Raw genomic sequence first — 17,935 nt, 5'->3', positions numbered from 1 at the left:
TTTTAATTTAAAAAAAATCTTTTCTTCAATTATTTCGACGCTAATATTGTTATCTTTAATTTATAATACTATTTTTTATTCTCAAATAATTTATTTCTAAAATCTATATTCATATAGCGACTATTTATAGTTTTGTTAACACTAAAATAATTAATGGTGTTTGGACCCCTAATATTAAAATGTTAAGTCCGCCAGTGCCACTATATAGTAATACAATACAAGATTTTCATTTGGGCATATTACATATGTAATCATTCAATCATAATTATTTATCCAGAACAATAAATATTTAGTCAAATACTCCGTATTTTAAAGTAAATACTTATTATAGATAACATAATACTGGTAACGCTTCTTCCTCCCCTCTTGTGCAACGCTGAATGATTGCCATAAAGCAACCAAAGTCATTTCCCATTCCCCAAAATTAATGGGGGATATTAATTTTCTAAGAGGTTATCCAACGTTTATACTTGTGGAGTATAATATTGGCTGCTAAATTTTATAATAAGTGATTACATTTTGTATTACAACATTCACAATAGGGGCACCGTTTCGCCGCCATGCGGACGACACCTATTGGAGGAGGAGCATCTTCGGACAACGCTTGGCAATCGCTGCATGGAAGGGCAGGGCCCGGCCAGACTCAGCTTGAAGCGCACTCGGCGGTCGAACGACGCCTATCGAGCGCCAACTGACCGCCAAGGAGGCACCGAGTGCGATATTTTGTTTATTTATTTTATTTCACCATTAATTGCACTTCATTGTTCACCCCTCTTATTTTTTTAATAACGTATGTTTGACTGTTTTATATGTTTTTTTACTCGAATTGTTTTGTTTTTGTTGTTTTAATATTTGATAAACACTAACGATTAAGTTGAATTAAATTGGAGGGCTCTTGGGAAGGCTAGAGGACTATGAGATAGAATGATGATGGAAGGCTGGAGGACTATGAGATAGAATGATGATGTGGCAGGAGGAATGTTAGAGGCTATGATAGGATGAAAATGTGGCGGAAGGAATTTTTGGGAGGACTCTCGCTATTATGAATGCTGCTACTATTATTTAAAATTTTCTGTTTCAACATTTATAAAATCCATACCGTATCTTGCTGCACGAGGCCGACCATTGTAGCACTATTAAGTACTCCTAGTAGTACTTGAATAGCATCTTTCCGTTTTACACTGTTTCCTGTTCCAACATAATTGCAGGATACATAATCATGCAATTTGAATAATGTTTGGAACATCAATTAGAATCCCACCAATATACAACTATCTTTACATTTAGAAATGACAAAAAAAGAGGGGACCTTCTTTCGCCACAATCAATAATACTATGTCGTACAAGAAATGACCAAGAATTCAAATACTCATCAGCTAAATGTGCGATGGCATCCTAGTTGCATGAATGTGTAATGAGAGTTTAGTTTGCATCTCATTTCTGAGCATCACTGAAATAACCATGAAAGTAGATGTGAAAAATAATGAAGCCAACGTCAACTTCCTTCCATACATGCAATGTCTCTACCATCAAAGTGAAGCTCGCGTGCTCTCATCAATCATACATGCCGAGTCATTGCCATGTCATCATTGGATATTTTGATGAGATAGTTAAGAAGTTAGTTGGGTAGTTAGTTTGTTACAAAATTAGTTGGAAGATATTTTACTTGCTTTCTTAGCTCTATACTTTGTATAAATAGCTATGCTCTATTCCTCATTTGTAACTTTTGATCATTCAATAAAGTTCAGATTGTTTTCATTCGGATCATATGAATCCATATTCTATATTTTCAACATGGTATCAGATGTGATTTGAATTTCTTTCGCTGATTCAATCACTTTCTCTTCCTCTTGATCTTCGTTTTATCTTCATATCTTCATGGCGTGTGGTAGTAATTCAAACTCCAACGCCAATGTGTTTCAATCCTCTCCTATAGAGGATTCTTCTAGTCCATACTACCTTCATCCTAATGATAATCTAAGTTTGCAGCTAGTTCCTCATGTTCTCACTGGATCTAACTACATTCATTGGAGTCGATCGATTAACACCGCACTTGTAGCGAAGAACAAAATCTCCTTCATCAATGGAACTCTTCGTCGGCCGCATGATGATGATCTGCTCTCCCATGCTTGGCTGCGATGCAATAGCATGGTTGTGTCTTGGCTCAGAAACTCAATTTCTCCTCAAATCTGCTCCAGCATCATGTATCTGGATGATGCTCATGAAATCTGGTCAGATCTGAGGCTTCGATTCTCCCAGCTTGACTCTGCTCGAGCATATCAATTGAAGCAACGGATCATGTCTCTGTAGCAAGGAAAAGATGATGTTAATGCACATTTCACTAACCTCCGCATTGTTTGGGATAAATATAAATATTCTCAACCGGTTGATTGGTGTGTTTGTGCTAATTGCAGATGCAATAGCGCCTTGAAATGGCATGAGTATCAAGAGCAAGAGTGCACTATGCAGTTTCTGATAGGATTAAATCCTATCTTTTCTCATATTCGTTCTAGCATACTCTCTATGGTTCCAATTCCTCCTCTATCAAAAGTGTTCTCTCTTGTTTTGCAGGAGGAAAGATAACGTACGATTGATGGCTATTCTTCAGCCATGTCTTCCCCTATGAGTGAACAACCTTATCTGGAAAATGCTGCAACATCTCACTCATATAGCAAAGGGAGAGTTTGTTCACATTGTGGAAAAACCAATCACACAGTGGACAAGTGTTTTGTTCTCCATGGTTTTCCACCTGGTTTCATCAAAGGAAAGAGCAAGTTTGGTGTAGGAGGAAAGGAGATTAAATCTGTGAATTTGGTGGAGGATTGCATTGAAGATTCATGTGATAAACCTGCTTTCTCTCCATCAATGAATCTCTCTTCTCAAGAGTAATGCCAGCAGCCTATAAGCCTGCTTCAGTCTCAACTTGCTGCTGCCACCTTCAATCAATCCTCTCCAACTCACTCCATTTCTGCCGCACCAAATATGACTCAAAATGTTCATTTCTCAGGTACTACTCTATTCACAAATCCTTTCATCAACTCTTTCTCCAAATCTCCTTCAGTCTGGTTATTAGACACTAGAGCCACACATCATGTTTGTTGTGACTTATCTTTGTTTCATCCTTCATCTCCCATACATAATGCCTCTGTGAATTTACCTAATGGTGCTACAGCTTCTGTAACACACACTGGAAATGTGCATCTAACCTCTTCAATCACTCTCCATTCTGTTTTATATGTACCTACATTCTCATTCAATCTCATTTCTATAAGCTCCTTAACTTCTTCTCTGCCGTGCACTGTGAAATTCAGACAGCTTCTCATGGAACTGTGATTGGGAGGGGTAGCAGATTGGGAAACCTATACAAACTTGATGTCCATTCATACTCCAAACCTATGGAAGGTTCTGCCCTTTCTTCATCATCTCTTACTTCTGATACTCCTTTTACAAATTCTGTTGTTAGCATAGATGTTTGGCATAAGAGGCTAGGACATGTATCCTATGGGAAACTGAAATCAATGTCTGATATTCTCAACTTTCCTAATAAAAGCCGCACATTATGTGATATCTGCCCTCTTGCTAAGCAAAAACATCTGCCTTTCTCAAAATCTGATTCTGTTGCGTCCAACTGTTTTGATCTCATTCATTATGATATTTGGGGACCCTTCAATCCCTCCACCACTCAAGGATATAAATATTTCCTCACTATAGTGGATGATTGTTCCGATTTGTCTGGACTTTTCTTATGAACACTAAATCTGATGTTGGAGCTATTCTGCCTCAGTTCTTCAACAAAATTCTTACTCAGTTTTCCAAAAAGATTAAAGCTATCCGTTGTGATAATGCTCCAGAACTACACATACCCTCTTTAGTCTCTTCTTTTGAAACTGTTGTTCAGCACTCATGTGTTGAAACCCCTCAACAAAATGCCCGGGTTGAAAGAAAGCATCAACATCTTTTGATTGTTGCTAGAAGCTTGTTGTTTCAGTCTTTCCTTCCAATCCATTTATGGGGAGATTGCATTCTCACAGTATCTTACTTGATAAATAGAGTCCCATCCTCTGTCCTACAAGACAATATGACTCCATTTCATGTTCTCTTCCAAAAATCACCTCTCTATTCTCACTTAAAAGTGATTGGATGCCTCTGCTATGCTTCTACTCTAGACCGGGGCAGGGATAAATTTTCACCTAGAGCTATCAAATGTGTTTTACTAGGATATCCTCCTGACTATAAGGGATATAAACTCCTGGATTTGGACTCTATGCAAGAAATCATCACAAGAAATGTCACATTTCATGAAGATGTTTTTCCATTCTCCCATCTGTCTCCTTCTATTTTTCCTCCTTCTTTTCAATCTCTACCTCTTCCTTCTGCCTCGAATACTGATCCCATCTCACCCCCTCGAAATCATACTCATGTCTGTTGTTTTTGAGTCTGCCACATACACTCAAGCCTCACAACATGAAGAGTGGCAGCAAGCAATGCAAGAAGAACTAGCAGCTTTTTCCAGAACAGATACATAGGCTGTTACTGTTTGACTCAACTTATTTTAACACAAGAAATGCCCGCAAGTGTACGGGGCTATTGTAGCACAAAGCAAGCAAGAGTATCGTATCCCACAGAGACAAATTGTATAAACACAAGTACCACAGACCGATGTTAACTACTATCTAGACAAATCCAAGGTTTGTTTTGGTATGTAACTATTAAACATAAACAAAGTAAAACAAGAGACAAAAAAGCAAGTTTTCAATAAGAGAACGAGGTAGAGCTTTGGATCCAACTACAACGAATACAATACGAACAATTCAACAACTTTGATTACCCAATTGAAGTCTCTAGGATTACTAGGAAAGCCGCTAGTCTAGGCTAAGCCCTCTCTCGAGTGCACTCAACCCGTTGATTAACTATTAATATTGAAGTCTCCTTCCAATACTTCACAATTAACTCCTTAAAACAAAAGGCTCAAGCCCTCACTCTAGAATTCCTTCTCTCGAATGTAAATTATCTAGGTGTTGTTCATCTTTATCAATCCTAATTAGGTATCTCTCGATTACTCAAAATTAGGTCAACAAACCCAATTGGTAGCTAAGCAATTGAATTGAAAAAGCTCAAGAATGAAACAAAGAAATCACAAGAGCATAGGTAATCAAAAGTCCTTGAATTAATCAAAAGCGTTCATTGTAGTCATCACCAAAACTCTACAAAGGATTTCGCTACTCATATTCAACTAAAAAACACAAGAATAATCTATAGACATTGAGTTGAACAGGAAAACTGATGAAAATACTCCCAAGGGATGGATTGAATGGCAATTCGTCTTCGTCTTCAACCTGGTTGAGGATTGGGGCTCCTTGTCTCTCAAATCCGCTCTCCCAACTTCAAAAGCTGCTTCTAGGCGTGTAAGATGTGTAGGAGTCGAAAACCCTCGGTCCCTTTTATACCCGGGGCGGAAATAGAAGCAATTAAAACATCGCCGCACGCATCGCCCGGCCGGGTGATTTGCAAGTGGAAAACACCCGACCGGGTGTTCTCTCTGGATCCCGCAAGTCGTACAAAACACCCGACCGGGTGATTTGGAAATTGGAAAACACCCGGTTGGGTTTTCTCTCTGGACCTCGACTGCTTCTTCGAAACACCCGACCGGGTGTTCTGGCCGATGAAAAACACCCGACCGGGTGAACCTACTGGACTTCTCAAAATCTGTCTCGACTCGTTCAATCTGTTTTTCAGTCCGTTTCAACCTGTTTTCATCACAAAACTACGACAAAACTCATTAACTCATTAATTAGTGTATGTGTGGTGAAAAACCTATATTAAACACCGTAATCATCAAAATCACCATTTAATTACCCATAAAACCATCCTAAACTATAAGTTTGTCACTGTTCTTCCACAAGGAAAAATTCCCATTGGTTGCAAATGGGTTTATAAGGCGAAGTTCAATCCAGATGCTACAGTTGAGAGATATAAAGTAAGTCTTGTTGCAAAAGGCTTTACTCAACTTGAAGGAATTGACTTTCTGGATACTTTTTCTCTAGTGGCTAAACTCTCCACTGTGAAAATGCTCCTTGCTTTGGCTGCAATCAATGGATGGTCTCTATCTCATCTTGACATCAACAATGTTTTTCTTTATGGAGATCTTGAAGAGGATATCTATATGACATTGCCTCATGGCTATGATGTTGATTGGCAGTCTGTTGATGGGGCAAATTCAGACTCAACACTTGTGTGAAAACTAAAGAAATCTCTCTATGGCTTAAAACAAGCATCAAGACAATGGTACTTAAAATTATCAAAGGTGCTCAAAGGATTTGGTTTGCAACAGTCTGCCTCTGACCAATCTTTCTTCTTCAAGAATGACAACAACAGCTTCTTTGGCATTGTAGTGTACGTGGATGATATTCTAGTTGCCACTACACATCCAGAGATGACTGAAGACTTCAAGATCTTTCTATCACATCATTTCAAGTTCAAAGATCTTGGAGCTCCCAAATATTTCCTTGGACTAGAAATTGCAAGAAACAAGAAAGGCATATTGATATCTCAAAGGAAGTATACAATGGACTTATTAAGAGATGCAGGGATGCTAGGATGTAAGCCCTCTACTGTGCCTATGGACCCTCTAAAGAAGTTGAAGCTGGACTCAGGCACTCCTTTGAAAGATGCATCAAAATATAGGAGACTCAATGGAAGATTACTCTACCTCTGCATCACCAGACCAGATGTTACTTATGTTGTGCATAAGCTAAGTCAATATGTTTCAAATCCATGCGATGAACATTGGGAAGCAGCTGAAAGGGTCCTCAGATATTTGAAAAGCTCACCTGGACATGGCCTATTCTATGCAAGCAGCAATAAAGTAAACCTAAGTATATTTTCTGATGCGGATTGGGCGGCATGTCCAGATACAAGGAAGTCTATGATCGGATATTGTTTATTTCTTGGCTCTTCAATGATGCTGAGGCTGAATGCATGGCTATGGCTCAAGCCACATGTGAAGTTGTGTGGGCAGTTGCATTGCTCAAAGATTTTGGAATGAAGGTTGAGAAGGTTGTTCCATTATACTGTGACAACCAATCAGCCATCCACATTTGTTCAAACCCGGTTTTCCATGAGAGAACGAAGCACATTGAGATTGATTGTCATACAGTAAGAGAGAAATTTTTAGAGAATGTGATAAAACCGTTGCACATTAGAAACAATCTTCAATTGGTTGACATCTTCACTAAGCCTTTAGGGACATTGGCTTTCCATTCCATACTAAGCAAGATGAATTTTGAAAGTTTATATAATCCATCTTGAAGAGGCATGTGAAAAATAATGAAGCCAACGTCAACTTCCTTCCATACATGCAATGTCTCTACCATCAAAGTGAAGCTCGCGTGCTCTCATCAATCATACATGCCGAGTCATTGCCATGTCATCATTGGATATTTTGATGAGATAGTTAAGAAGTTAGTTGGGTAGTTAGTTTGTTACAAAGTTAGTTGGAAGATATTTTACTTGCTTTCTTTCTTAGCTCTACACTTTGTATAAATAGCTATGCTCTATTCCTCATTTGTAACTTTTGATCATTCAATAAAGGTTCAGATTGTTTTCATTCGGATCATATGAATCCATATTCTATGTTGAAACAGTAGACAAGATTACATCAAAACAGACTCAGTTGTATGTTTGGATCAAACCCAACTATCCCATTCAGTGATATCCAACCGGCGCTGGCAATCCATTCAACTCCTTTCCTTGATAGTGAATATCCTGCAAAATGCACACCATAACTTGTTAGCTAACAAATGAGACACCAAAAACATGTTATCGTAAAATTTTACAGCCACGTACAGATGCATAGTGATTGACATCGCGGTGGTGAGCCTCATCGGCCCTAACAACAACCACAACATCACGAAGAGTAGCATCCGGGTTGAGGCGCCAATAGTCAATGGCAATAGCAGGGGCAGGAACATTCTCAATGTTTCCCTTGTCGAGCTCTTTCAAGAACTCAGTGTAGGAGTGGATCGCTTCTTCCTCCAAGTACCCAACGATGCGGTGACTAAGCTTTGGGGAGACGAGATAAGAGACGAAATAGGCGTTGAAGAAGACGCCCTGGACGGCAAACACCAAGGCCCGCTCGTACCAACAGGGCTTAGCCACCTCCATGAAGGTCATCAGATGCATCCGCTCATTCTCGGCTTCCTCGAGAAGGGCCTTGATCCATCCACCACTGTGCTCAAACCGCCGCAGGGACTTGCAGTGCAACAGCATCCCTCCCACCATGCCGGGAACGGCTGCTACTGTCTCAAGCATCATAGCACGACATCCATACCTCCTCTGTTATGAATTTCAGAAAGAAAAAAAAAAGAGAAGAAAATGTTAATGTAACCAATCTATAAAAGTTGGACTGTTGATGGCTATGGTGAAATATTTTATGTTTGGTCATTCGTAAGAGATTTAATCAGCAATATGAAAAAGCTAAACTGTTTATTTCAACAGAAAATTTTCTTTGAACTTAAACAATTGGATTTCGTATATTGATTTTCAATACTGCCAAAAACTATATTATGACGAAATATACGTTCGTTTCAAAGATCCAAGTACACTAATAAAAAAATTGATTATATGATTGAAACTTGAAAGTAACTGCTGCAAGCAACAGAAATTAAACAAATCTAAACATCTAAGTATTTCAATACATTGCGTACTAAATTAAGAGCAATGGTAACCCATACTCCAACTAACCATACCTCTCACAACACGCCTACAACCCCATTTCTCTTCTCATACATCTACTCCAACAATATTTTAATATCAATCAGTTTATAAAATTAAATACCACTATAAATAACAAAATCACTAAATTAAAAATTGTAAAATTGTAAAATGAAATGTGTTTGAATTATAGAGTTTGAATGCATAATTTATAATTAAAAATTCTAAAATAAAATTCCCTGCCCACAACCTCGCGTCTCCATGCTCTAATTAATATTGCTAAAAGCTAGATCAAAGTAAAATTTCTATTCCAATAAAAACCATATGCTCACTATTTTAATCTCAAGAAGTAAAAACAAAATCATACACAATATAGAGCTAAAATTATAAAAAATACCTGAAATAATATATCAGTAGGAAATCTGAGTGCCTTGACAGTCCAATAGGCCACCTTGTCGAGAAACGTGACCGGCGCGTGATGCTTCTCCAGATCTATTTTCAAATCAGCATTATACGTCTCCCATGGCTGAATCAAAGCATTTTACGTCATCAATTAAACGATCGAATCAGAAAACAACACTATTAGTATCCGCGCGTAGAGATAAACTAACCATAAAGCAGCTCCATCTCCACTCCGATCCATCGTCTTTGGTAATCTTCGGGCGCTCAACACCCCAATAGCTGATAATACCCTTGTTTTCATTCCCACCGCCGCCGGCAGGGGCAGAGCTTCCAGCAGATCCGCCGTTCACCTTCTCCTCCTGCTGCTGATTCTCACCCAGCGCCACCGTACTGGCGTTGCGCGATCCTGTATTAATGGTGAACCTCATCCACTTCTCGACCACGTTCTCAGCAATACTAGGGAAGAAAGTGACGGCGCCTCCACGAACGGAGGTCCTAACCGATGAAGCACAGCCCGCAGCGCTGCCGCGCGCGATTGCAGTCGAGAAGTATCGCGGCAGCGCCGATCGCGCCGCCTTCGTTGCGCTACGGCTCATCATCATTTTGTTTTAGGTTTAGGTTTATGTTTAAGTATCGAAATTTGGGGTTTTGGAGGAAAGCTTATTGATCAAGTTTTCTGTGATTTTTCTTGTGTGATTTTGTGGCTCGAGAAGGTGGCATTGGCATGTATATATTGGAGGGGTACAGTGGTAATGTCACGTAATGAGGTTGTCCAACTTGTTCGGAGTCGGTGGTCAATTTCCATTTTTGACCTTTTCATGAACATTAATTGTACGAGTAATTAATTAATATATGGAGCATTCCGGAGAGAAGTAACTAAAAGACGAAAAAGGGCTTGACTTCTTTGTACTAGAGAAATATCCATTTAAAATAAAGTTGTACTTATCAATTAAATTTTTAATTGTAAATAACATTATTAAGTCTATGATATAAATTTATCTATCATAATTGAGTTTAAAATAAAATAGATGAACCTTGCGCATCTGAATAACTGGCTCGACTCTCATTAAAAAATAGGAAGACCCAAGCTGGGGAGGGCAATTCGGGGAAGAAATATGATTTCCATGATTGGAAGTAAGCCGGTGGGGGGCAATATGGGAATTCGGATATCATTGTAGACAGTCAGCGAAGCAAATCACATTCGAAATGTACATTTCTTGGAGAACAAGTCGATGAGAAATTTCCGTAGGGACCACGCAATTTGGATAGGTGCATCCACAATCAATTCATTTAACCGCCTCATAATTAATGTTCCTTTTTAGTTACATAATAGAAAAGATAAATGTACATAATAATATCTTTAAATTTAATAGAATTTAATTAAAAAATAATTTTGTTATTCATTATATTATTATTCAGCAATAAGAAATAAGTAACATAGAAATTTTATGTCAAATTATAACATGATTTCGAGCATAATTCGAATTAATTATACAATATTTAGTAAAATAATATTTATTTTCTTAAATATACAAATTTTTAAGTTAAAATTTCAATTTTTTTTGAAGTGTTGCAAAATGATTAGTATAAATTTATTTTAAATCAATTAATGTTTATAAATCGATTTTCTATGTAAAATATTAGAAAGAGTTCGATTATGTACGTACAATTTTGTACATTTATCAGTACCCGTTACAGAATTCAAATGCAATTTGAATAATTGCTTCAAATATCAGAAAACAAAAGTGGATGGTAAGCAAGTCGATCACGTTTATATCAATGTTGCCAAAAAATATACTCCTTCCGTCCACCATTTGAAGAGCCCTTTTGCCATTTTGTTTGACCACGATTTATAGAACAATTTACTTTATTCCACTTTTAGTATGCAAATCCCACATTCCACCAACCTTTTACACTCACAATCCAATATAAAACTAATACTTTAAACGGGTCTCACATTCCACTCACTTTCTTCTTTTACTTTTCTTCACAAAGTCAAACAATTTCTTAAAACTCGTGCAAAGTCAAAAGGGTTCTTTAAATCGTGGACGGATGGAGTACGCCAAGCACGGAGAAAAATAAAGTGGCTTGGCATGATAAAATACAATGGATATTAACCGTTAATTCATCAAATCGTAATATGAATTAAATTTAGTTATTATGTACTTAGAAGTAATTTAACCAATATTGAATAGTATTCCCTCGGTGTCATATTTGATAATGTTTTAAAAAATTGTTTACTTTTTTTGGAAAAATAAGTACTACTAGTGGGATGTAAAATTTACTGTATTATTTTTATAAATTTTTTATGTCCCATAAAAATATGAGCATGTGATATGAAACGAAAATTAAAATAAAATTAGTAAAGTAAGAGAGAGAAGAAGAAGTGTAGTTAAAGTAGTTTTAGTGGATAATGAGATCCACATTATTATTAGTGTTTTAATAGTGGTATAAGTTGTAAATAATTTGATGTATAGGGGTTGGAAAGTTTTTCTAATTTTTATGGAAAACGGATGAAAATGGAAAGTACATATATTTCTTTGGGACGAATGGAGTATTATTTTACTAATAAAATGTGAATAAGATAAACTAGTACTCCCCCTGTCCCATTATTGAATATGACATACTTTCCTTTTTAGTTTATCCCATCCAAGATGACCAATTACTTAAAATGGAAATCCCTTTATCTCTATTTTATTTTCTGTCTCTTAGTTTATTTTCTCTACCTAATACATAAAATAAAACTGCATAAAATCTCGTGCTGCATAAGGAATAAGTTATCTTCCTTGAAACGAAGTGGAATAGTTTATGAAAATAATACAAATGAGATATTTAACGATGGACTAAAAAAATATAGAATATTTATTGACCGGTAGACAGAAGACATTGGCAAGAAATGATGTCCCTGTCCACTGTCCACTATTCACCAATCATCATTTTTGTTCTCGCATAGATCAAAATTTATTTGGGAAATTATGCATTCAAATAAACATTTTAATTAATGGAACTTGATAAACATTCTAGTCGAATACTGATAAATTGGATTGTTAGGACTTAGGAACTTAAGAAGAGTTTATTCTAAGTGCCTATATATGATTAAACAATATTATATGCTAATCTACTCTTTTTACTTAGATAGATAGATTAATTTGGAGTGTTTAATCATTTAATTCTTTTAACAATATGTTCATGTTTTATAGAAAGATTTAATTTGGAGTGTTTAATCATTTAATTCTTTTAACAATATGTTCATGTTTTATCAAGTTTTTAGATTCTACTCACTAATCTTTCACCTCTGCTTAGTAGCACAGTAGGCTATATATTTATTTCTAAACCGGGTCAACAAACAATCCACAGAATGGGAGTATTTATGATTTTGTCGAGATTCTGAATCAGCGTGACATTGCAAGCGAATAAAATTACAAAACCCAAAATATGGAGCAATGACAAGAATCGGACTCCATCGCCACCAAAATGAGAGAATAACCGATCGAAATAGCGTTAGCCGCACTGATCAATACAAGCCTAGTTCATATTTTTGGGGCTTAACCGGACCCAAAAAGGAATTCATTTACGATTAATTTTGAAAAGGTCAAATTCATCTTCTTTTTAATTTGGCACAACAGGTTAATTATTAGCGAGCTTATACATTGGAGTTTACAATTCTCTTCCTAAATTATAATTCCAACTATCCAACTACTTTAACAATATATGTTTCCCAATAAATAGGAAGCTTGGAACTTGGAAAGGGAAAATGCGTTGCCCATGCATGGCAACTTTAGTAGCTTTAGACATGAATATATGAATTTAGGACACGCACATATGAATATATAATATGTGAGTGTATAACATGTAATGTTGTTGCCGACATGAAGTTTTGGGAGACAAAAAGGTGATGTCGGAGGAAGAATTAGGCACCATTACATTCATTGTTTGGAGACATCTCCCATTTTTCCTCCAAATTATATCTACTTCACACCACAATCCACATGTATATGGCGTTCTCCACCGAGAGTACTATATCTAACTTTTAGGTGTATTAAACATATTATATAAAAATACAACATGTGAGAAGAAAAAAATTCAAGAGGGATGAAGCTAAACGGAAAATAAATTTATACTAGTATTAGTATAGTACTCCCTCCTATATTTAATCACTTATTGGAAAAATTGTACACCTATAATATGTTGATCACGTCTTTAACATTTTACTCACTAACATTTCACCTCTGCTTGATAGGTACAGTAGGCTATGGATTTATTTTTAAACTATAATCTCACATGCTTCTAGCCTTTAAGGTTACGAATCTACGCTATATATGCTCACAAATCCGAGTAAAAGAGACATCAAATATTAGGCAATTACTGTAATAAGTGGTGTACATCGACAAAAACATATTAAGATCCGCACAATAGACATGAATTCAATAATACAAGAAAACCCAATCATTTAATTATTGGAAAACACGTTTAAGCAAAGCATACTATAGATTATGTGTAACTCGAAGATCTAACCACTCATGATTGTTAGAAAGATGAAATCAATAACTGTAAATACCATGGTGGAATTCAAAAGTCCTTTAATTCAGGTTTAGGTCTTATTTATACTTGGAATGGCGATGCATGGGCGGTGAATCTTACAAGCTCTAAAACTGAGTGTTGCGCGATTTCACCCGACCGTGTGGCGCTAAGAGCCACTTTCACCCTACCGTGTAATGTGGACGGTTGAAGTGGACTTGATGTCTATTATACCCGACCAGGTACAACTCTCTAGAATGCTTGCTTAATTTCACCTAAACGGGTGGATTTAGGACCAATCATACTCGCCTAAGTCCATCTCTCTGAGCCTATCACCTTTACCTGACCGGGTGGCTTTATGAGCCACTCTCACTCGGTCGATACCTATACTTTGGAGTTTGGACACGTTATGCTTCACCCGATCGGGTGGCGCTTGACGCCAATCTCACCCTGGCCGGGTGACTTCCTCTAGAGTGTGATTTTCTCCTTTTCTTGGTTGTAATTTTGTAAAACAGTGGCATAGTTTAAATAAAATTATACTTCCCCCATCCCAAAAGAATAAGCATTTTGGAATGATATAGGTGCTAATCACAATTAATAAAGTAATTGAGAGATAGAAAGAAAAAATAACTAAATATTGTTCGCTAGAGGAGAATATAACTATCTTATTAGAGAAAAAAAAGTTTCTTAAAATGAATTGACTAATTTTAAGGGATGGCCAAAAATGGCAAACATAAGCTGAGAGAGTATATTTTACAAATTAATGCAAGTCAATATATTTCTTTAATCTCTGCTCATCGAAATCAATATTTAAATATTATCATTGCCTTTAATTTGTCACGGGAGTGAGTTTTTATCTTTATAATAATAATTTTGCGTAGTTAAGCATATGCTATAGGGCTTAATTATAGATTAAACTTGAATTATTTGATATCTTGTTGATCACTACTAGCCTGAAATATATTTAATAATACCAATTTCTGAGAAGTGACAAGGAAAATCAATAGTACTGCTGTAGAATATCATATATTTAAATAAGCAGAAATTATATTATATGTGGTTTTATCCTAGTTTCTGTGTGTTTTCCTCAGACAAGAGGAATGTGAAAAAGGTATATAATCTTTGTTTTTCCCTTTGTCCTCCAACAAGCAAAAGAGAATACATTTTCATAGATGTAAGGATTTGAGAATATTTTGTGATCCAATAATACAAGAAAAGCTTCCCAGATCACACATGATTGCATTTATTTTTCTGAGAATATATCCAGGCATAAAATAGACATGCACAAAAGTCTATATGAATTCATGCAAGTACAAAAAATCAGTATTTCTAATTAAGGCTATACTTTGGTGACACATAGCTAAAAAAAAATTTGTGCAAAGCTAGAGAAGAAAATTGACAAACTTCATTTCATTATAAGAGGTTATCAATTCCAATCACATAGCAATCTATCAAACTGTAATCAAATACACAATGTTTCTCTTAAACTTGTGCATATAGTTGCTATTTGGATTTATAAGGATGGGTGCATCCTCCAACTTACAGGCGAAAATCCACATACGCTATAAGTTGCATTAGACGAATTAAGTTCACAACGAGAGTTTGAGCTCCAAATCTATCTCTTGTGAGCTACTCGAGTCTGACTTCTGACTACTCGAACCATCTCTCATATTGTGGGAGCTCTACATCAATCAAGACATAGTGAAATATGATCAGAATTTTCACCTTGGTCCCACAAATCATGTTTAAAAACTCGTTCGATATTGATTGTTACCTGAGCAGGCGGTTCGAAGAAGGATCTAGTCATGCTGGGCTCAACAAAATTTTGACTTCCATAGCCTGCATTGCCCTGGTGCCATCTGATTTTTATCCAAGAAAAAAGAAACTAATGAGAACAAATATTTCATTAGTGATTAGACTATCCCATGTTTGGATTATGAAAAGAAATCAAGAATCTTTATGCAAATTACCTTGCAACATTGGTGGGTTGAGAATCTCCATATGCAAGATTTGCCCTATCTAAATCTGGCAATCCCATCTGAAAATAGTGGTCAAGTAATTAGCATCTTTGAACAGTTTTGAATATGATTAAAACAAAAAAAAAATCAAATTATTGTGATTCAACACCCAAGATATTACCAAAGCATCTACAATCTTCACTGATAACAGAAATTAAATTGTTGAATATGAAGTCATCTACAATATTCTAGGGTTTACAAACTCAAAGAAAATAGTGGCTAATTAACATTTACAAATTTACCATAATAGGAAAAAAAAATTAAAAAATCTAAGATCTTCATCATCCAAAAAACTACACCGATCTACTAATTTCTCAATTAATTTTGCACTAATCAAACTAGTCTTACCATGACCCCATGGTGGCCCTGGAAGCCATAAGGAGGCGACGACGACGACGAATACGAGAACGACGACGAAGAATGAGCTGTTTGCAGCCTCACATCCTCCTGCACAGTTCCAGCCAAGAAATTATACAAATATACACATAGATCAAAAAAAAATCAGAAGAAATAAACAAACCTGAGTGAAATTAGAAGCATAAGGGGTGTGTTGAAGAGAAGGCAAATATGTGCATCCGAGTTGACTGTGTAACCTAATCTTCTCAAGCTGCGCAACCCCAAGCCCCCTCTGCGGCTGCTTCGGCTTATCCGAGCCGCTCTTCTTCCCTTTCCTCGACGACGACGACGACGAAGACGACGACATCCCCCTATCGCTGCCGCCGAAGTAGTTGCTACCCATTTTCCGATCCTTTTACTGTGTGTAGTGCGTTTTTTTTTGATCGGAAAAATTAGGGATTTGATTTGTTGTTTGCAGTGAGATGAGATCTTCTGAATTAGCCTTTTAAGCTGTTAACACTTTGCGGTCAGTAATAATTGCATCGCTGGATCTGATTGTGTGTGATTCATTCTGTTTATATACTATGCTTCGATTTTTATTTAATTTTCTTTTTTTCTTTTTTCTTTTTTAAAATAGTGTGAGCTCGTTTTGACAACTTCCATAATTATTATATTTTGCTTAGAAAGAAAAGGTATGGTGTTTGAAAGGGATTGTCTTCTTATTGCAACTCGTGTATTTTATGCACACAATATTTTCCCAAGATTTCTAACCTAACCCACGCGCTTCTGCACCACGTTCTTCAGAGTGATTTTACTATTTAATTGGACACTATGTTTATTTTTTAAATATATTTTTGGGCAGTTTCATGGCTAAATCCCGAATCATTTACATGTTATATGATCATGAAATTAATGTAATATTTATAGGTTAAAGAGAAGGAAGTAATAACATGTAGTATACTTTCTTTTCCATTTTTCCCATTCTTTTTTTAGGGAAAATTAATGTTACAATATATTAGTAGATCCAACATTATTATGACATTTAGATTGCAGAAAATCCTGCAGGAAATTAAATGTTTGGGGATTGTCACTAAAGGGAAAAGATTTCATCGTCTTCATAACCATAGATATCAATTGGAGAAAGAAAGATTTTATTACATGTGTATGATTAGCCGAATCATTTACATATTAATGCCACATATCTGCAAAAAATAAAATCTGTATGGTATCTTTGTAAGCTTCAAGAATTAACTTATGGGCCTTAGAGTTTACGTCATAAAAAAAATAATAGATCGATGATAATATAATAAAAAAAATTAAAAATAAAAAAATATATAGTTGCCATGCACCAAATCTAATCGAGCTGTTCCACGCATGATTTGTGGGACATATTATATGAGTTGTGTTGTGTGGTGGAAAGTGCGAGAGAGAATCATCCCTTATTATTTTGTTAAAACATGTGAACTCCCACGCAATTACAAAAGCTATAATAATCCATCAAATACAATCCATAACGCTGTCGTGTCAATTGTTTTATTATTACTTGGCAGCTATGTTTTATTTATTTTGTTATTTTAATTTTAAGATTTGCTATATTTGCACAGACACATTGTATTAAAAGATCCATCATTTCATATATGTTACGGCCAAAAGAATTCTAACACTTTCTCAATATGAAGCATCCCGGTAATTTTGTTTTTAAGTTTAGAGATTTGACTTTGACTCTTATCGGATTTAGTATGATTTATCATTTAACTTTAATATTCTACTACTCCCTCCGTCCATCAGAAGATGTCATATTTGGGAAATGGCACGAGATTTTAGGAGATGTTATTTTGTGTGTTAAGTGGTGAGAGAAAATATAATTTTATAATTGATGTGAGAAGGAATTTTTTTCCAAAAGAGGAAATGTGACATCTTTTATGGGACAAACTAAAAAAAGAAAGTGT

At 36.0% G+C, this 17,935-nt stretch overlaps 3 protein-coding genes across 3 annotated transcripts; 1 reads left to right on the top strand and 2 right to left on the bottom strand.

The window, feature by feature from the left end:
* The first annotated feature begins 1,878 nt into the window (after nucleotides 1-1,878).
* Nucleotides 1,879-2,310, top strand: LOC121746002. Its single transcript, XM_042139943.1, has one exon. The coding sequence runs from the start codon at nucleotides 1,879-1,881 to the stop codon at nucleotides 2,308-2,310; it is 432 nt and encodes a 143-aa protein (XP_041995877.1).
* Nucleotides 2,311-7,580: 5,270 nt separating this feature from the next.
* On the bottom strand, nucleotides 7,581-9,818 carry LOC121744920 (ubiquinol oxidase 2, mitochondrial-like). The gene is made up of 4 exons (XM_042138629.1): nucleotides 9,324-9,818; nucleotides 9,110-9,238; nucleotides 7,846-8,334; nucleotides 7,581-7,764 (listed from the first exon to the last, which is right to left on the bottom strand). Exons 1-4 carry the CDS (start codon nucleotides 9,714-9,716, stop codon nucleotides 7,705-7,707), a joined length of 1,071 nt encoding a protein of 356 aa, XP_041994563.1. The 5' UTR covers nucleotides 9,717-9,818; the 3' UTR covers nucleotides 7,581-7,704.
* A 5,201-nt stretch (nucleotides 9,819-15,019) lies between these two features.
* On the bottom strand, nucleotides 15,020-16,607 carry LOC121744939 (protein SPEAR3-like). Its single transcript, XM_042138653.1, has 5 exons — nucleotides 16,171-16,607; nucleotides 15,999-16,097; nucleotides 15,603-15,670; nucleotides 15,407-15,491; nucleotides 15,020-15,314 (listed from the first exon to the last, which is right to left on the bottom strand). Exons 1-5 carry the CDS (start codon nucleotides 16,387-16,389, stop codon nucleotides 15,222-15,224), a joined length of 564 nt encoding a protein of 187 aa, XP_041994587.1. The 5' UTR covers nucleotides 16,390-16,607; the 3' UTR covers nucleotides 15,020-15,221.
* Between the last annotated feature and the right edge of the window lie 1,328 nt (nucleotides 16,608-17,935).

This window comes from Salvia splendens, chromosome 8, assembly GCF_004379255.2.
Source record: "Salvia splendens isolate huo1 chromosome 8, SspV2, whole genome shotgun sequence".
Classification (NCBI taxonomy): Eukaryota; Viridiplantae; Streptophyta; class Magnoliopsida; order Lamiales; family Lamiaceae; genus Salvia; species Salvia splendens.
Note: the sequence above shows the minus strand (reverse complement) of the source record. Positions and strands in the feature narration are given on the sequence as shown.